Source organism: Lepidochelys olivacea (assembly GCF_965140295.1).
Source record: "Lepidochelys olivacea isolate rLepOli2 genome assembly, chromosome: 9".
Lineage (NCBI taxonomy): Eukaryota > Metazoa > Chordata > Testudines > Cheloniidae > Lepidochelys > Lepidochelys olivacea.
This window is the reverse complement of record NC_140419.1, coordinates 51,012,668-51,033,094: the sequence shown is the minus strand read 5'-3', so window position 1 is coordinate 51,033,094 and position 20,427 is coordinate 51,012,668. Positions and strand designations below refer to the sequence as shown.

The following is a 20,427-nucleotide window of genomic DNA, read 5'->3' as shown; positions in this document are numbered from 1 at the left end:
ACTGAGAAATCTTTTCGTAGGAAACATGCCTGACTTGGCTTAAAATTCCATTTATTGACATTTCACAGAAGCAAGGAGGAGGCAAAGAAAAAGACCTAGGCAATTTCATGAAACTTCATCCTTTAAGTGCTAACGCCATCTCCACATAGAAAAATACCTCGAGTTCATTTTACACACTGGAGAGAGGGGGAAAAAAATAAATCAAACATTTGATTATCATTTATGAAAGGGAGTAACAAGCTCTTCCCCAGACAGGTGCACACAACAGCCTCATGTCCCTGCGGCCAGTGTCACACCAAGGTGAGTGCCTTCGCAAGATACATACATGCCCAGAATTTTAACTAGGCACCCACCCTGCCTAAGAGGCCCACAGCAAACCGCAGGCTTGTCTTTGCATCACCGTTCCTTACCACGCAATCCTTCATCTGGTTTCCTCCTGAAGCCAGCTGCAGTTGATGTACCCCAGGTCCTGGAAAGGAGCAAGGTGATGCAGTGATGTCTTGAACAGGGCAAAAAAAAGTGTCCAGCTCATGCTGATGCAGAGGTCCAGATATCCTCATTAATTTGCAACACCATGGGAATGTCTAACCAGCATGGCCTCAAAGTATTCACTGGAAACCACTGTCAGCTTGTCACCATCCATCTTCACAACTCTGTAACAAAACATGAGTTCACTCCAACCATGCAATCCAACAATTCAGTGACTTCCCCTTCCCAGGCCAACAGCTTGCTGGAGAAAAACCCAGAGCATGATCAGTTTCATTTAGCAAACTATTTCAAATGCGTGGTGATTGTATCCATACCATGGGCAAGTGTCTGGCTCCTTGTGCATCACCACTAAGAAATTCAAGAGATTATAAGGGAAAGAATTCTTTGAAGCATCATGGAAGTGGCCGCTAAGGGCTTGTCTACAGAGCGATTAATCTGCAGAATTAATGCACAATATGCAAGCTGCACTAATAGTGTGCACATGGGCTGGCTGTTCCTTCTTTCAGTTTGCATCTGTGTGTCCACATGGCAGGGGCTTCCTGTGCACTAAGCACTTGGCATTCTCGGAGGGTATCCCACGGTCCTTTGCTTCAACGCTAAGCAGTGTGCATGCTGGGGATGTTCTCACTGCATGCAGTGGGATGCATAGAAGGCGGCAGTGGAATTCCAGGACTTGGAGTAAATTCAAAAACATCCTATGCTTCAGCTCTCTCCAGCCCATCATTCCCCTCTTTCTGGAGAGGCGAGTGCCATTTGCAAATTGCTGTCAGCCAGCATGGACCCAGCAATGCTCCACACCACTATGCTGGCAACTGCATACAGGTAGAGGCTGTTTGGAATGTAGTTCAGCTCTCGAGCTGAGTGACTTGGCTTTGTCTTTGGACTTCACCCACTGCACTACTGAGCAGATGTGGCAGCTCCAGCAGCAGCTCCTTTGGCAGCAGGTTGGGCAGTGGTGGAGGAACAAGGACGAAGACAAGGATGACACAGAGCAACTGCTACTACTGGAGCTGTTCCTGGAGCAGGAACACTGTGCAACACCTTTTCAGGGCTTGGGAAACCAGTGGGGATTGGTAGGAAAGGATCGTTCCCTAGACCTGGGATGACCAGCAGTGATGAGAGAATTTCAGGATGGCGAGGACTATCTTTTTTGATATCTGCACTGAGCTAGCCCCAGAGCTGCAGCGGCAGCATACCAACATGTGGTGCCCAAACCCATAGACATGCTGGTCGCCAATGCCATGTGCAAGCTGGCCACCTCCAAATGCTACTGGTCCATAACCAGCCAATTTGTAGCATTCAGGAGAAAGTTGATGGCTTTTCAAGTGTGGGGTTCCCAAACAGCATTGGGGCAACTGATGGGATCTACATGCCAACTGCTTGTCCCCCACACCATGGCTCCGAGTGTATGACCAGAGGGATATTTCTTTATGGTGTTCCAAGGGCTGGTTGATCACTGTGGCAGGTTCACAAACATAGGGTGGTCTGGAAAGTCCCACAATGCTAGGCTCTTTCAACACTCAGCTCTAATTATCTGAGTGAATAAAGGAGAATTTGCCCCCAGCATCGTTCTGGATATTAATGGTGTGGGAATTGCTCCAGTTATCGTGGGAGACTCTGCTGCTGCTGCCCTGGTTCATGACCCTATCACCTCAGTAGCTGCAGAATGACAGCAGAGTGTGTACTTGGCCACCTGCAAGGAAAGTGGCACTGTTTGTGGAATAGGTTAGAAGCTGGAGAAAGAAAAACCCCATGCTGCAGGTTATATTTTGCGCAATAATTGAGATAGTAAGTGAGAGGGTGGGAGGCTTTCCAATGGGTGGGAGGCTGAGGTGAAGACACTTGCTCAGGGGTCTGAGCAGCCAGCAAAATGCCCAACGGAAAATGGGAACAGTCAATGCAGGCTATGGCTCCTGGAGTTTCAGGCCTGAAAATGTGCAGCTATACATCCAGCTGTTATCCCAAAGGGAATGGATTGTGAGCTGTGCTGTTTCTTTGATAGGTGGTAGATGTGGCAATCCTTATTTTATCTTGTCTGTGCCTTTACCCTTTTGTAAAAACCTCTGACTTAGTCAAAATGAATGGACTGCCTGTATAAAGTGCATCGCTGACTCTTTCTGAATGGATTTTTAAACCAGCAGAAATGAAGCTTTAATTAAACAATAAAACAAAGCTTTAAAGTGACAGTGCAGTGGACGGCAGACTACAACAAGGGGTGAGTACACGCCTCGTTGTTGCCTCTTGTTCTTGGGGTGTCTGGTGTTGAGTGGCAGGGCTCGAAGTTATCAGGGGCACTGGATGACTCAAAAGAGCCACGTTCCCAGGTGCAATTGCTCTCGCTGCCCTGAGCTTGGGTCAGGGAGGAGAGGTAACGTGACCGGTGCGCCCAGTGACCGCTCCAGTAGAGTACTGTACCAGGGTTGTCGAGGCCACGCTGGAGCTATCAGAATTACCTTTGCCCCCTCCCTGTGGGCCTTGAGCATGAGAGGGAATGGGGGAAAAGGCATAGAGCAGGCGACCTCTCCAGGATAGCAAGAATGTGTCCGTGAGGGAGCCTGGGCTGTGACCCTGGAAGAAGCAGAACAGTAGGCATTTCCTGTTGCGTTGGGTGGCAAACAGGTTGACCTGGGGAAACCCCCACCTTTGGAAAATGAGGTGTATGACATCCGGCCAGATGGACCACTCGTGTGTGCAGAAGGACCTGCTGAGGCAGTCCGCCAGCGTGTTCTGAATTCCTAGGAGAAAGGACACTTCCAGGTGAATGGAGTGGGTTATGCAGAACTCCCACAGCTGGAAGGCCTCCTGGCATAGGGGAGAGGAACGGGCTTCCCCTTGCTTGTTGATGTAAAACATGGTGGTAACTGCTACGCACTGGCCTTGTACTCAGGCCTGAAAGGCCTAGCAGGCTAGGTGCACCACCCTCAGCTCCCTGATGTTGCTATGTAGGGAGAGCTCGTCCTGGGACCACAGGCCCTGCGTCTGGAGGTCTCCCAGATGCACCCCCATCCCAGAGCCGACGTGTCCGTGTCAAGGGACAAGAAAGGTTGAGGGTTGTGGAAGGGGATTCCTTCACACACTGCCCAAGGGTGGAGCCACCAATGGAGGGATGTAAGGACCTGCCCTGGCACCGTGACCACTGAATTCAAGCTGTTGCGCCCCAGGTAGTAGGCCGAAGCAAGCCATGCCTGCAAAAGTCTGAGCCACAGCCTGGCATACTGGGTCACGTAAGTGCAGGCAGCCACGTGGCCGAGGCGACTCGGGCAACCCTTTGCTGTTGCGGCTGGGAATTGTTGGAGGCTTTGAATTATGTCTGTGATGGCTCAAAATCGGGACTCCAGTAGAAGGGCCTGTGTCTGATACAAGTCTAACACTGCCCAAATAAATTCTATTCTTTGGGTCGATTCCAAGGTCGACTTCCCCAAGTTGAGGAGGAGACCCTGTCGAACAAATGTGCACCTGACCAAACAGATTTGGGATTGCACTTATCCCTTGACGACTGGCTGCTCAGGGGCCGCACCGAGATAGGGGTATATCTGCACCTGTTGTCAACGGAGGAAAGCAGCCACGACCAGCATGCACTTGGTGAACACTTGGGAGGCTGTTGAGAAGCCTAATGGTAGGACAGCGAATTGGTAATGTTTGCGGTTGACCACAAAGAATAGGAAGTGCCAATGTGCGGGACGAATTGCTACATGGAAATACGTGTTCTTCATGTCGAGGGCTGGAGAGCAGTGCTGCGACCTGGAGCGATGCCGCAACCTGGAGCTGCGCAGGGTCGCTAAGCGGCATTGGGACCGGAACCTGTTGCATGATGGGGATTGACATGGGGATCGGCGCTGCGAGCGGGAGCGCTGGCGCAACCTAGAGTGGTGCCGAAACTTTATCAGCAGTGCCAACGGCTGGAGCATCACTGGTTTGCCTCGAGACGGTGCCATACGATGTGGTATCAGAAGCTTGGAGCAAAGAGTGGGTGACCTGGGTGCTTTCATGGCAATGAGGTCCCTTGCAGCCTCAAAGGTGTCCGGGGTGGATGGCCAGCTCCACTTCCTCGATGACCTGGACCGGAGAGTCCAACGGCACCAGACTCAACGGTCCCCCTTGCGGGGCCAAAGTCGACGGTGCTGTCTCTGCAGACTTCGGCACTGGGTGCTCCTAACAAGGACGTGCCCCGTTGGCCGGCTCCAGAGGGGTGGACCTCTGGGACGGAGAGCTGCTCCTCCCTTGCTTCCGGTGCCGCTTCTGCGCCAGAGAGTGGAAGCGATGCTGGGTCCTGCCAGTTTCGGTGCTGGGGAGCGGCGGTGCCACAGGTCTCTGCCAGAGTCCACCCATGGTGCTACTTCCACCACTGCTGCCATCACCACGCACCATATGAAATCAGCGCCAGGTCCTGCTGCACTGGCAGAGGCTGAGGTCTAAGTGCCACCTCCATAAGGCAAAAGTCTCGTTGCTTTTTGGTTCTGGGGCAAAACCCCTTATAAATCCTGCACCAATTGTCTTGGTGAGCCTCCCCCGGACACTTTAAACAACCGTCACGGGGGTCGCCCATTGGCACGGGCTTGCTGCAGGACTTGAACCCCTGGGACTTGGACATGGCAGCCCTCCCAAGAAAAAGCAGTCGGGACAGAGGATAAACCCCCCAGCCCAACTGCTAACTACTAATACTAACAAACAATTAAACTAACTAATATGTATAGAGAACAAACAAACAAAGTTAGGAAAATGTGGTAGAACTTGCCAGGCAAGATGCCACATTTCCAAAGATCATCACTGGCTGTAAGAAGGAACAGAGGAGGTGCCAGGTCGGCAGGGTCATATATTGAGCACCATGAAGGCGCCGCTCCAAGGGGCTCCACAGCCAACCTGATGGGTGCTGCTAAGGGAAAAACTTTCTGACGACTGCACACATCTAATTGGAATCAATATGAGCAATCACTCAAAGAACAACATGGCTGGGTCCTGGCTGAGGGCACTGGATTGTCTGTGTGCCCACTCACAGCATGCACTTCAGCAGAAAGTGAAACCTCCCCGAGTTGCCCCCGCATTTCTCTTTCTTCCTCCACAGTGCCTTTTGCCATAGCAACGCTGTCCCTAGCCATGGTGACACTGTTTCCAGCCACTTCAACCCTCTTGTTCAATAGCTCCTGGTCTTCTTCCCTCTCTGACATCAAATACAATCACCAGCTCTTCACCGGTTTCTTTTTATTTGTGGGGAGGGGAGTCTACAATGAAAGCTGGATATTTCATCCCAAGTTCTCTGTTTCTTCCCTACCAGCCATGGATAAAGGCCCTGACCTTGAAGGTCTGGCCACTGCAGGTGCCATTGCTGAGGGAGTAGTGAAAAAACCGAGCCAAGCAGATGTTAGTGGGATTCTGGACAGGCTAGGCTAGCCTCTTTAACACGTCTCATTCCCACCCCACCACCCCCAAGATTCTTCTGGTCTTGGTGGGCCCCTCATAGCCAGCAGGCCGTGTGTGCATAGCAGGGCTAGATTGGCTTGAGTTGCAGCTGTGCCTCGGAAGCTGAGGGTGGGATTGGGAATTATGTTCCCACTCTGGTTTTGCAATTTGGCTGCGCCTTGGGGTTGTTTCTATGGCGTCCAAGGAGTTAGTGGGGAGCATATGGAACGAGCGGGATAGTAATCCGTGGCCTGACTCAGTGATGTTACACTGAAGCAGGTGACTAGGCGACAGAGAACAGCCTTATTCACAATGGCAAAGGCACACTAGTGACATCACTGTGAAGTTCTTCACCAAGCTGGTCCCCCAGAAGTGTGGCCAGAGTGGAGGGAATGCCAGGGCAATGACTGTGCATCTATCTCAGATAAAGTGCAGATAGGGGGTGGAAGTCAAGCAATTTCTCTGGTTCTACTTTATCACCCCTGCAGACATGCTGAAAGTGTAGAGAAAAACATCAGGTTCTGCACTGACTGTCCAAAGCACGAACTGCTCCAATCCTCTCTCTATATAAGCCTGTGGAAAGACATTAAAAGCTGTCCGTAAGGTGGACCTCTTTCCTGTACAAATGCGTGTTTATGCCTCAGCAGGGAGCTGTAGGAGTAGTGCTTTACAGGCATGCAATGCCCACGTCATCTGAGAATACTAACCAAACCCCTTTGCCCAGAGCCACTGTCCCAAATGGTTCAAAACTGTACAACTGAGTGTTTTCATTATTCCAATATGCTGCGGGAGGGGAGCTAGGGAGTGAGAGATGGAGTAAAGACTGCAGCTGTGCCATGCTGCCAGCCACTATTTTGAGCAGATGGACAGGGGTTTTGGGGGCGAGGGGGGAGCTCGTATTTGCCAGACAGGACAGACAGGAGAAAAGAAAAGAAAAAAAAAAAGAAAAGTTTTCACCTGAGACAGAAGCCAATTGCTCGGCTGGAGTAGACACCATTTTGAAAACGTGGGATAAGAAAGGGAGGCAGGTACTGGAAATTTGGAAAGGCTCCCAGCTCCCACCCACCAAAAAAGACTGTAGCCATGGGACACTTGGATCAGAAGCTAGCACAGTGGTGTCATAACAATAATACATTGTAAAGACAGATCCTATGGAGGGCATGTAATCTGCCTCTCAGTCTCAACCTGGTTTCTGGCTCACCCACATAGCCAGAATTAGGGTCCTGATTCCTGACGAGATCCTGACTTTCTGGGGAGAGCCCCTCGCTGCCCTCCTCATGTTCCTCCTCTGATGACTTTTGCCACTTGTCTGCAGTCTACAGGGAGAGCATCAGGGTCCACAGCTCCTTGGGCTTGGTAACGATGTAATTGATCAAAAGCCCATCCAGTTCCTCAAGAAATAGGCAGAATACAATTCCACTGCTGGATCTTTTCCTGGCACCCCTGGCTTTAATATAAGTCTTCCTGAGCTGTTTGCTCTTTATCCCACACTGGTGGTCAGCATCCTGGTTATGGCCCCTCATGGACCTCTACTTAGCAATGTCCACAAAGAGATCCTTTATCTGGTGGCTGGCCACAAGAACTTGCTGCACTGATCCCCAGGTGGCGATGAGATCTGAGGCACAGCAAGGCTCCAAGTGGGTGCTCAAGGCATGTTGTAAAGGCTGCTGGAGTGTAAAGGAATGCCGATATATCTGAATCCAGGAGCAAATGGGAAAACTCTGTTCCCATGGCAATTTTTAAACAGGGAAAGGAACATCCAGTCAACTTCAACCCAGAGCAGTGGAGGGCGCACAGGTAAACAGACAGATCAATAATGGACACACGCACAGCAATGTGGGATACCAGCTGAATAACTGCCAAAGTAGCGCATGGCAGCACTGCGTGCATACAACCAACTGCACTAACTCAATCGAACATAACACACTTTGAAAGAGGATTCCAGAGTTTGTGGTATAACTGCGCTCTAAGGAATTGCATCGTGAGTGCACAGGCATTTTCACACCAGTCTGACCTGAGCTACTGTGGATGAAACCCCCATGTAGACAAGCCCTCAGGTACCTGGTGAGCAGCAGGAGATGAGGGCAAGTAAGGGCATCAGAACAATTAGGCTGTTCTAACTGATCTGGTCTCAGACTATACCTGAAGCACGTATCTTGTCTATGCAGACACATGCAGGCTGGTCTGTCAGAGACAGATACTATACACAGACCAGAGGCATAAGTGAAGTACTTCAACCTCATTTCAAGATTATTCTGTCAGAAACTGAAATCAGAGACCCATAAAGAGCTCTTCAGCCAGAAGGGCCATGGGGACGGAAGGAAGAATTGGAGTAAACAAGGGAGCAGATAGAAGCTCAGAGGAGGTTTTGGCTCCTAACTGAAAACCAAAGCCAGATCTCAGGCTGTTGGGAGGAGGCCCACGGACAATTTCACACTCATTGTTCCCATCTGGATACCATGTGCACACAAATGTATGTAAAGTAGTATGACAATTTCTCTATCATGTAGCAGGAGAGAAACTGTCCCAGTACTCACCCTTCCTTTCCTTCTGTTAAAGGAGAGCATCCTATCCTGCCGCTTGCTTGGAGCCTGCTGCAGGAGGCACGAGGCTGTCCAGCTGCTGACGATGTCCTGTGTGAATTAGCCATTCATAGAATTTGTTCTCCACCAGCACCTGGAACTGCTTCCTCTGATCCCTGAAACCCACCAGAACATCAGCAACATAGCAAGTGAAGTACAGTCTTGTAAGCATTCACACCACACTTCCAAACATCTCTCCTTGGGTACTCAAATGAGTAGCCTTTTCCATCCTCACTGAAAATAAGCAACAGATCTACACTTACCACGCCTAACAAAGCCATTGGATTTGTTTCCCATACTGCCCACCTGGGGAAGACTGAATTCACCTAATAAAAACTATTAGTTAGAATACCTCTGAAAGAGAGACTGCTGGCGTTGAAATAAGCCACGCAGACTTCCCCACACTGCTGTTACTGTACCTCTGACCTGTAGGACTTCTGCCCTAGGATTCTCAGAGCACAAACAGGAAATTATACCTAAGGCCATGAGTCTGTCACAAAGGTTAGGGATTCGGTGATTTTGTGTGACCTCTGTGATTTCAGCCCCAGGTGGCGGAGCTCCGGTTTCCGTGATTTACTGTTCATTGCCCACATCCTGTGACTTTTACTAAAAATACCTACATCACATAAAACTTAAGTCTATACATGTCTGCCATTTGTAACCCAGGCAAAATGTAAATAGTATCGCCAGAGAAGTGAGTGACACATTAACCCCTATGCTACTTACCCAACCCCTAACGTCAATGGTATTAAATCACTCACGTCTGAAGTTCTGCCTTTACTCAACAAGACACACACACACAGGCACTGGAGGAGTCAGGATTCAAGAATAGACAGATGTAATGTAGCGCAATATAAACTCTGAATCAAAGACTGTCAGATACCAATGCTATTCTCCAATCTATGCAAGTCTTGAAGTCTGCACCGAGTCCAAAGAGCACCTTGATCAAATGTAGTATTCATGACAAGGGACTCTTCATGCACTAAACAAAAGAAGGACTTGACAAATCACAGACCAATGATACCACTCAGTTTCATTGGAACCCTGGCTTCATCTAACTAAACTGAGGACTGAGACCATCCAAAATTAAACAATTCAGAGAAGCTAGGGACTCTCTCCATGACTTGGCTTACTGACTCCAAATCTAGAAGCCACAGGCTGAGCCCAGATCAGGGAAACAAAAACCAGCTGAAACACAAGCTATTGTTGCTTCCTTCTCTTCTAGCCTTTAAAATTGAAGATCCAGAGTTCTACTCGCACTGTGGGTTTGTGAAGGAGGTAATAACATAAGAACAGCCATACTGGGTCAGACCAAAGGTCCATCTAGCCCAGTATCCTGTCTTCTGACAGTGGCCTATGCCAGGTGCCCCAGAGGGAATGAACAGAACAGGTAATCATCAAGTGATCCATCCCTTGTTGTTCATTCCCAGCTTCTTGCAAACAGAGGCTAGGGACACTTCACAGTATGGTTTTACATCCCTGCCCATCCTGGCTAATAGCCATTGCTGGACCTATCCTCCCTGAACTTATCTAGTTCTTTTTTAAACCCTTTTATAGTCTTTGCCTTCACAACATCCTCTGGCAAAGAGAGTTCCACAGGTTGACTGCATGTTCTGTGAAGAAATACTTCCTTTTGTTTGTTTTAAACCTGCTGCCTACTCATTTCATTTGGTGCCCCTAGTTCTTGCATTATGAGGAGTAAATAACACTTTCTTATTTACTTTCTCCACACCAGTCATGATTTTATAGACTTCTATCACATCCTCCCTTAGTTATCTCTTTCCCAAGCTGAAAAGTCCCAGTCTCATAATTAATCTCTCCTCATATGGAAGCTGTTCTATACCCTTAACCATTTTTGTTGTCCTTTTCTGAACCTTTTCCAAGTCCAATACATCTTTTTCGAGATGGGGCAACCACATCTGCATGCAGTATTCAAGATGTGAGTATACCATAGATTTATATAGAGGCAATATGATATTTTTGTCTTATTATCTATCCCTTTCTTAATGATTCCCAACGTTCTGTTTGTTTTTTGACTGCCGCTGCACATTGAGTGGATGTTTTCAGAGAACTATCCAAAATGACTCCAAGATCTCTTTCTTGAGTGGAAACAGCTAATTTAGACCTCATTTTATATGTATAGTTGAGATTATGTTTTCCAATGTGCTTTACTTTGCATTTATCAACATTGGGAGACAGTTTGTTTGCATCAAAATGATACCAAGAGTAAAATCCTGAAGACAGGACCAACTAAATTCAGAACTGTCAATATCTGGTGTCCTGCACTCCTATCCAGCCAACTGGCATCAAAAGAACATGTTTTAACTTATTTAAAACTTCTTAACAGCCTAGGTGCTGAAAAAGCAGTAAATTGCTAAAAGGGTAGATTACTATGCAAGATAAGCTACAAAAGCAAAGTAAGGCCTAATTAGTAGATTGGAGACTTGAGTGTGTTAATATGTTTTACCTACAGAACTACAAGCTTCTCATTTTGTGTTTGAGTAGTTAACACACACAGTACATATGTGCTTTCATTTCATAAGATCTTTGCACATTTTTCCTGTATTTTATGAGCTTGTAACTCCCACACACACACACACCAGATTTCCTTCAAACAGAATAAGGTGGCTAGAGTTTTCAATACAAAAGCAGGATACCAAATGCTGCCAGCTCCTCACACCCCCAGTGTACTCATGAATAAAACACAGACTAGATCAGTGGTCACCACCCAGTCAATTGCAATTGACTAGTCGATCCTGGAGACTCTCCCAGTAGATCACGATGGCTAGAAGTCGGGTGGTGTAGTGGGGCTGCCACTGAGGCAGGCCCCCTGCCTGCCCCGGCCCCACACCACTCTCGGAAGAGGTCAGCACACCCAGGAGTCTCCGCACGCTGCTCCCACAAGCACTGCCCCCACAGCTCCCAATGGCCGGTAATGGGGCACTATAGCCAATGGGATCTGCGGAGGAGGTGCCGGCAGAGAGGGGCAGCGTGCAGAGCCCGTGACCCTCCCTTCCCCCACATCCCAGGCCGCAGGGGCGCGTTGGCCCCTTCCAGGAGCGGCATGGGACCGTGGCAGGCAGGGAGCCTGCCTTAGCCCACTGCACCGCAGACCGGGAGCTGCCCGAGGTGAGTGCCGCCTGGTGGGAGCCCACATCCCAACCCCCCATCCCAGAGCCAGCACCCCACACCCACTCCTGCCCCTCAACACTCTGCCCCAGGCCGGAGGACCCTCCTGCACCCAAACTCCCTCCCATAGCTTGAACCCCTCATCCCCTCCTGCACCCCAACCCCCTGCCCCAGGCTCAGCCTGGAGCCCCCTCCAACACTGCAAACCCCTCGGCTCCAGCCCGCACCCCCTCTCAAACCCCAACCACCCAGCCTGGTGAAAGTGAGTGAGGGTGGGGGAGAGCGAGCAACGGGTGGAGTGAGCAGGGCAAGGCTTCGGAAAAGGGGCAGGGACTCAGGGAATGGGCAGGGTAGATCCTGGGTTGCCCTCACATTCAAAAAGTCATCTTGGGTATAAAAAGGTTGGAGACCACTGGACTAGATAAACAGACCTCATGCAAGAGCATTTTTGTTCAGTGATGTCAGGTCAAAGAGATTTGTACTTGTATGGACAAGTTGAGTTTCAGAGCATTAAATACACATTCCTCCCCTTCTGGAGGAAGCCAATTACTCACTTCGTTAGCCCTGCCTCTTTCACAGTTTTTTGCCAAACCTGTATCTTCTGCTCTCGTTGACTCAGTGCCTTCTGGTATGCATGTGGCAGCCCCCCAGGCGTTTCTGTCGTATCTCCTTCCATCTCAAAAGGAATGACAAATGTATAAAACTCATTGGGGGGTAAGAGTCGGAAGACACTGGCATCACTGTTCTCTTTGCACACCAGCATTGGACTGTCCCAGTAGTTAGGCACTGTAGCCAGGCCCATCCGGGCCATGTGGTCCTCAAGCATTGGGTAATGGGTGTGATAAGGGGCAAAAGTTACTGCTTGGTTACCCAAGAGAATGAGAGGGTGTGTAGGCGTGAGAATGTTGAAGGTGCAGCCTGTCGTAGAGGAGATAGACAAACGGTGGCAGATGCCAATGACTTTGACATTATCACAGCTGTGGAGGTGAATGGCTGTCTGCACAGGGCCCAGGACAAAAGTGCTATTCCTGCACTTCTCAATGGTCACAGATCTGAAAGAGAGAAAGGTCGCAGTAAGCCAGGATCCCCAAGAACAGGACAAGGCCATACACTGTTCAAGTGGGGTTGCCATGTCTAATGGGAACCAGGAAATACCAATGCAACCCACCCGAAGAGGTTTCACTGCATTCCAGGAGAATGTAAACTCACCGTAAAGGAGAGAGCAGATATATGAAGGACTCATTGCAGCGATGGATCTTCACATGAGCACCCACCAGGGTATCCGAGCTCTTGGCCAGCGTCTGTTTGTAGACTTGGCTCATCACCACCATGCGGTGAACCTCAGGGACCACATGGGCATTGCACGCAATCTTTGCTCTCTTGGTTGTTCCTTCAACTGCAAGGCAAAAGTTACACACATTAGCACAAAAAAAGTCTGAACATATTTCCTAAGCAGGCGGACCATGACATCACATTTCACCAGGCAGCCACAGAGAAAATATCCTATCAAAAAAACAAAGTCATCCTGATGCTTGGGATTTAGATCCCAACTCTCTTTGTAAAATTCCTCCTGAACATCAGGGCTCTTTCTGCCAAACTGAGATTTACAGCAGTTTGCAAATTTTCACCACTGTGCTGATGAAATAGGAGCATGTCTGTTCCAATGTATTCTTACCAAGTGGTGTGCTCCCTGTAGGTATACAGCCCTCAGGGCACTTGTTACCACAGGATGTTCTTCCATTCTTACTGATGGAATGGATTAAGACTAGTTTTCTCTCCCTCTGAAAACCTATAATTGCATGTTAAATGAGATCAGGAGTCTTCATTCTGACTCCCACAGACAGAAGTTCATAGATAGTTTAGGTACATCAACATATGCTGCGGTCACAGTTGCAGTGCAAATACTTCCACAGACTGCCTTCTGCGACCTTGGGCAAGTCACTTAATCTACACTGTGCCTCAATTCCCATCTGTCAAATGGGAGTAATAATACTGACCCACCTCAGAGGGGTGTTTAAAAGTAAATCCATTAATGTTTGTGAGGCACTCAGATACAACAGTGACTGAGGCCATGGAAGTACCTGAACAGCTAGAGAGCCACCCCATTTATCTGTTAATCCCCACTTAGGAACAGAAAAGTAGTAACACTAGTCAGGTCTGAATTACATTGACAGAGCTATATGGAGCAGCCGATACAGCAATTCCACCTAACCCTGGGTTTAGCCTGTGCAATCAATCGTTTGCTTTCTTGGGCATTAACATTCACTATGCAGGAGAATGCACCTTCCAAACAAATGAGTCTTTAAGAATAAGAAAGCCTGCTAGCAACAGCCAATATACACCACACAGGATCTGGATATCAACTTGAAGTGGGGAAGGGGGACACATGCAAGCTAGAGAACACAGAAGGAGTAATGAGTGTTAAATAGGAGAGTTTGGAAACAGGAGGATAAGGCATTTTGCATGAACAGCTCTTTCAGCTGTGAACTCCCCCTTCTCTCCTGTAAAGAAGAGGACAGGCAAAAGAGCACCAATGCCCACAAACCAACTTTCCACTCTCCTCTGTTCCGGTGGATCAGGAGTCTGATCCTAAAACTAAAGAGCAAAGCCAAGGCTTTCAAATACCTTGCTGCGCCCATGCAAGTTTCTTCCCAGACTTGAGGCAGGCAGACGTCCCAAATGGGCTCCCAGTCAGGCAGGCCCTCAGCCAGGCCTCTAGCTTGGGGAAAGAGAAGGCTTTGGAAATCTTCGAGTAGCCGTTCTTCGCATGCAAGGGCTGCCAGAGAGCAAGCTCATGAAGAGGATGGACAGTCCTGGTTTTGTTCACGGTCCCCTCAATGAGAAAGCTGAGAGCTCGAACAGCTTCAGGGGAGACCAAGCTACTGTGAGTGGAATGGGAAGAGGCCGTGAGCTGGTCCGGGTCCAGTAGCAGTTCCAGCAGATCCAACAGGTGGTTCTGCACAAACGCTTGGTGGGTGTAATCATTCCAGTTCTTAGAAATCAAAACAAAAACAAACAGAGGAGCTCTTACCAGGCTGAGACACTTTCCTAATGCACTATCCATTGCATCCTGCTCAGATCCCACCCACAGCAGCTCTAAAAGGAGAAAGCAGTAGACGCAGAATACACTCCTTCCCCCAAACCCCATTGATTCTGCGGGCCTTCTCTTACACCCACAACAGACTCCCCCAGCAAATAAAGGACATTGGATCCACTAGCCACCTTCAGAGTGGAAGAGGTTCAGTAGTTCTACTTGCTGTGGCCATGACCAACCTGTCACTGTATTAGTTAGAGTGAGAGAAGGAAATGGATTACCACTCCACTCTTCATGAAAAGGTTCAGCACATAGGTGCTTGGAAATGAGGGCTGGAATGAACTGTAACAAACACCTGACAGTCTAAGCCTCCATGAAGGCAATTATGGTTCCTATTGAACCTGGATGCTCAGAATAGATGCAATCAAGTACTAACTCAGGAGTTGTGGGAAAAACCTCAGATAGTCCATTGAGGAAAAATCTCATTAAATATTCATCTCAAAGGATCATTATAGTTCAAGTGCAGATGGTCTCCATAGCAAGGGAAGACCAGAATATGAGACAGCCAATGATGAAAACTCTAACAAACATCAGCTTATGCTGGATGGGCCTCACTGGACCACACCAAAGAGGTACAGTCACCTGGAGTGCCCATTCCAGATACCTAGAAAGTTAGCGGCAAGTAGGTGCATTCCCTCAATGGTTCACAAAAGGATAACCCCAAGGACTATAATCCCCCACCCTGCGGGGGAATGAAGCTTCTGAAATAGATATGGCAGATCCATTATCTACTCATGAAGTTTCACAAGATGGACCAGTCTAGTTTTGAACTTGAACTGCAGTTAACAAAAATCATCCGCTATAGAATGATGCTGAATGCCCTGAACAGTATGTGTAAAGAGAAGCATTCAGCACAAAGCCCTGGATAAGCACTTCCCCCTCTTGTCTATTATAAGTCTTTGTGTTTAAAGTCCACTAACCCCTATTTTTAGTTTCAGATGCTCTTGAGTTGCAGTTCAACAGTTCTTGTTCCATGTGACACTACAACATGCATGGTATTGATGTCACACCCCTGACAAAATCCTGCTGACCCTGGCAACTGGACTTTTTTCAAGGTGTGGGGTCAGCTCAGTGTCTCTATTGTGCTGCTGTCAGTTTGTAATTCACTTTCGAACATGGTAGTGCAGCAGACCTGGCTAACTTCAGAATGTGAGATACAAGACTTAGTCAAATATAATCGAATGTAGGTGGTTAACTAATCTATTTCTCTGACTCCCAGCTTTGTGTAACTTATTCAGAAATTACTCTAAGAATGGTTACCCTAGAAGCCTGAACATGTAATTATGGAGGAGCAGCCTCTGAAATAAATGAACATTTTCTGCTTTGTTACACTCCTCTAATTTAAAGGGCAAAGATTTTGGGGGGAAATTTTAAAAAATATCACAGATTGAGACTGGATGTGAAAGTTCAGTCTGCTGCAAGTTTTTATGGGCAAGTTAGATTTTTCAAAATTAATGTTACAGTGACCATCTAATTCATTACTTAGTCAATTGAGCTAAGTGCACCCTAGGTGCATACATAAGTCTTGGGTAGGAGTTCACTTCCCCCACAAAGCAGATCTGCTCCCCACCCCACTTTAAGGTGAAGGCTTTGCAGCCCCTCCCTCACAGTAACCTCTGTGGGGACAGGGTTACAAACAATACCTTATTTTGACAGGTGGATTTTCCAGTCAGGTTGGCAGACTGAGATTTGTCCGTGGGACTTGGCCACTCTTCTCCAATCAGAGATGTCCGCAAGGAAACCTTGTTTAGCTGCTGAATGTACAAGAACAGCAGGAACTGCAGAGAGTCTACTGACAGCTGGCCGAGAGGGGAACACAATATTAACACATACCAGAACATGACCAATGCATGCAATAATTCAACCAAAGAGCCTATTCTTTTAGAACGTAGACAACAGGGTATCTACAATATCATAACTGATTGTGGCTCCCCTTCACAAATAGGTATGTGCTGTTACTATCAGCTATTAACAATCCTCAAGAAAGCTGTAGTTTACAGACACACCCAGAAATTAGGTTTATGGGCTTGACAAGTGCTTGCTTGGTTTCTACATGGTTTCTGTTTCCGTTTCCTTGTTTTTAATTATACACCCCTCCTTAACCACATTACAGGAATGCAAAAAGCTCAGCCTCTCTCACTGTCTACATCACAATATTTGTCACTGCATATGCCATTGGTAACCTTGGGAAGACCCTCATTCTCAAACCTTTTTTTCCACTTTCCCACAATTTCCTAAAAACACTTCTCCTTAGGCTCAATATGCATAGTTTGAGACACCATCAAACAAAAGCACTAGGCCCTCCAATGAAAAATGGCCATTATCAAGTGTCAAATTAAAAAAAAAAACACACACACACAATTAAGTGTAGTCTTTAATGAGTGTTAGAATGGTTTTCAAATGGATATAGTTTTTCACCCTCTAGCTCAAATGGCTGATCTGTGTTCAAATCGTGCCCCCTAAATGCTGTACATTTCAAAGATCAGTGTGCAAAAACATGGTTATAACAAACCTGTTTTGCAATCTTGACTACAGCAAGTGCTACCAAAGGTCCACTAGATAATAGCACATAGACTTTGTGAATGAACACAAGACCCAGAGGGCCAGTGCAAATAATGAATGGACAGCTACTCATGGACTAGGGAGCTTGCTGTTTAAGCTCAATTGATTTCAGGACTATCACATGGATCTTTTATATGTGCACTCCTTAGCATGCCTCTTTGCACCACACACGTAATGCTGTTCTCTGACAAACTCAATTTCAGAAGACCACTGGCTTTTCCAGTACAGACCAGAGGAAGTGAGGTCAGGTTCCTCCCACAAGAACGAGCCTTGATCCAGACCCTTCCACCAGGGCCACAATCAATAAATGCTGAAAGTGTTTAAAGTTTATCAAAAAGTGTGGAAAGAGTTATTTAACAGTGACATGCAAAGGAAAAATATTGGACTTGTGCCTCGGGGGATGGGGAGAGAGAGGGGACGGGACCTTCTTTAAAAAAGAACAAACAGCCCAAACTTTTTGTATCCAAAGGAGGACAAAAGCTTTCTTCTGCTTTCCGCCATGCCCCATTACAAATTCAGGTCCTGTCTAGTATTACAATGATTAGAGAATAAGCAAAATGACATTGCAAGAGGCAAGAAAAAGAGGAGTGGATTTTTAATTAGACTGTTTAAATCTCGTTTCTGATAAGACCAACTAACACGTTAAAGGATAACTTTTCTGAATGGTCCCACCCTTTGTGGCGGAACATACATTCTGAGACCTTTCTTTTTTTCCCCCTTTTCCCTACAAGTCAGCCAGCAAAACCAGGGGAAAAATAGCTGAAAATCCTGATAAAGTGAAACAGAGAAAAAAATGTAGATGTTCAAATCTATTTTATACATCATAAACCAGCAAAAAAGGACTAGTCTAATTTAAATCGTCTGCAGATCACCTTTACAGAAGTCTCCTTTGTGCACCTCTTCCCATGTTGTGTAGAAAAATAGTAGGATGTTAGGAACAAACCAGACTTGGGATTTCTCTGCTTTTGAGGGTTTAAGCAAGACCCTGTTATTTTTTATGTCAAATGTTTTACTCTAGAAAAGTGTCTATTGGTTATACCAACCATATGTAATCTTGCTGAACAGCATTTGTTCTGTAATCATAGAATATCAGGGTTGGAAGGGCCCTCAGGAGGTCATCTAGTTCAAGCCCCTGCTCAAAGCAGGTCCTAATGCTACCTGTAATGCTACCTTGTCTTTTAAAGTGGAAAAGTAGCAATGTGACTCTGAAGGGCAGATCTGATTACTGCTATTTACCCCAGTCAAACAGAAAACAACTAACAACTAACAACTTGAATGGTAGCGCGATCTGCATTCACAGGCACAGTTAGCAGAATGATTAGGGCTTCACTGCCATGAAGAGTGTGAGAAAAAGGCTGCTGGAAATGTGGTTGTACAACACTTTAGATCAAAAGGCTGGACGTGATCCCAAATGACTGTGCATGAGTAGCAAAAGGACCTAATCATACAACCTTGACTGGCACAGCCCATGCTCTAATGCCTAAAACTGTTCACCAGAGAAAGATTACAACATTATATTTCATGCCTTATTCCTCTGCTTCTCTAATTCCTCTTCTGACTTGCAGCTGGACACCACCTCTGCCCATTCCAGATGTTCCTCTGGAGTCCGTTCCACTAGACTGCCAAATATCTCAAAGTAGAGCCAGGCCAAATCCTTGGCTAACTGCAGCTTCCCACAGGCAATGTGCCGCCACATAGGCCAGAAAAGGCGTGGATAACAGCCCTCACTGGCCCGCGTCCGGACATACGTGGACATCTTCCGGAGATAGTGCATGCTGAACTTGGATGGAGGGGGGATCTGCAAAGCCCCCACTATGAAGGGTTCTGTTTTCACCCAGAGGTGCACCATAGACTGATCCATTTTAACCAGCTCTGGGAACTCCACATCTAGGGTTGAACTGCCTTCCCTGCAGATCTGACAAACAAAACAAAACACCAGACATTGATCCAAAAACACTCAGCTTCATTTGCGCCAAGGCCAGAGTGAGCTCTTTGGGGCAAGGGCCAGCATTTTGCCCCTGGTTTGTACAGCACCTAGTGCAGGGGGCCTGGGCCAGGCTTGGGACTCACAAGCCCAACCAGACCACAAACGACCAACGGCGGAACCATGCTTGGAAAGCCTCTGCTACAAGGGGCAACCCGACATAGCACGTGTTTCATAACCCACTCCTACAGACCCAGGAGCTCCGGCCTGCTGGGGGAGCCATGAGCGCTACAAAGGAAGGCCAGGCCGCCCCCGGCGCCCAGAGGCGGGTCTGAGGCGAGAACGAGTCCCCCGCCCCCCCGGGAAGCCGGCCCGGGTGAGAAGGCTCCCTGCACCCCGCGGCAGGAAGCCTGGGCGCGGCCGGCCTGCGAGCCCCAGGAGGGGCTGCACTGGGGGCGGTAGCCGGCCGGGCGAGCTCCAGGACCGCCTGCCCCAGGGCCGACACCAACCCCGGCCACCGCGCCCCGAGCCCGCGTTCACCTGCGCGGGCTGCGCCTGCCCCTAAGCAGGGCCAGGGTGCTCCGCTCCCGCCCCAGCCGCACGTAGCAACCACGCATGCGCACTGAGCGGCCGCGGCCGGCAGACCAGCGAGACGTTACCTAGGCAGATCCCACCAACACCATCGAGCCATTGGCTAGACGTGCCCCGCCCAGGCCCCTTCCGGACCACCGGCAGGACAGGCTCCATCCCATAGACCCCTAAGCCGCACGTGGCCTTCTATTCTTCCTCATGGGCTGGCCGCTGCTGCAGGCAAAGTAACGGCTCAGAGGCCCCGTACGATAAACGTCCGACCGAGCTGCAGCCAGCCTGGCCTCTCGCGCTGCTCCGCCCCCTGATTTACATATGACCGTTATCAGTGATTGGCGTGACCCCAGTACCAGAGCACTGCGGGGGGAGGAAGAGAGGGCGGTTTACACAAGCTCCCCAGGACATAGCCTGCAGCACAGACTAGTCTTTTGCTGGAACTTAAGCGCCTGCGCTAGCCTTCATAGTAGCGAGGTTCTGATTGGTGCGTTTGAGGAGCGTGGAGGTGAGAGTATTGTTCGCTCCGTGATTGGCCGGAAGGCACGGGCAGCCTGTGATTGGCTATCACCCGGAGCAGTACTCTCTGAGCAGTCACTTTTAGTTGGTTTCTGATAGTGATGTCACTGTCCTTCCTGGCGTTCTGATTGGACACTGGGGTAGGTGAC

General features: G+C 48.4%; 1 protein-coding gene across 2 annotated transcripts; it reads right to left on the bottom strand.

The window, feature by feature from the left end:
• Positions 1-103: 103 nt before the first annotated feature.
• TBCCD1 (TBCC domain containing 1) lies at positions 104-20,229 on the bottom strand. 2 transcript variants are annotated; one of them, XM_084640234.1, is made up of 8 exons: positions 19,837-20,229; positions 18,779-19,168; positions 16,335-16,490; positions 14,223-14,589; positions 12,807-12,993; positions 12,152-12,649; positions 8,424-8,584; positions 104-653 (listed from the first exon to the last, which is right to left on the bottom strand). In XM_084640234.1, the coding sequence occupies exons 2-7, from the start codon at positions 19,112-19,114 to the stop codon at positions 8,455-8,457; spliced, it is 1,674 nt and encodes a 557-aa protein (XP_084496360.1). In that variant the 5' UTR covers positions 19,115-19,168; positions 19,837-20,229; the 3' UTR covers positions 104-653; positions 8,424-8,454. The 2 variants fall into 2 exon arrangements, with proteins under 2 accessions (XP_084496360.1, XP_084496361.1); XM_084640235.1 differs by lacking the exon at positions 19,837-20,229 and adding an exon at positions 19,718-19,809.
• Between the last annotated feature and the right edge of the window lie 198 nt (positions 20,230-20,427).

What these genes read in the sequence shown, in the direction of transcription:
- TBCCD1 (XM_084640234.1), bottom strand. Translation starts at nt 19,114, where the DNA reads ATGGATCAGTCTATGGTGCACCTCTGGGTGAAAACAGAACCCTTCATA. An exon ending in TAGAGAAGCAGAGGAATAAG is followed by an intron (nt 16,491 to 18,778) that starts GCATGAAATATA and finishes CCTCTCGGCCAG; the next exon opens with CTGTCAGTAGACTCTCTGCA. An exon ending in AAAGAGGCAGGGCTAACGAA is followed by an intron (nt 8,585 to 12,151) that starts GTGAGTAATTGG and finishes GGTGGGTTTCAG; the next exon opens with GGATCAGAGGAAGCAGTTCC.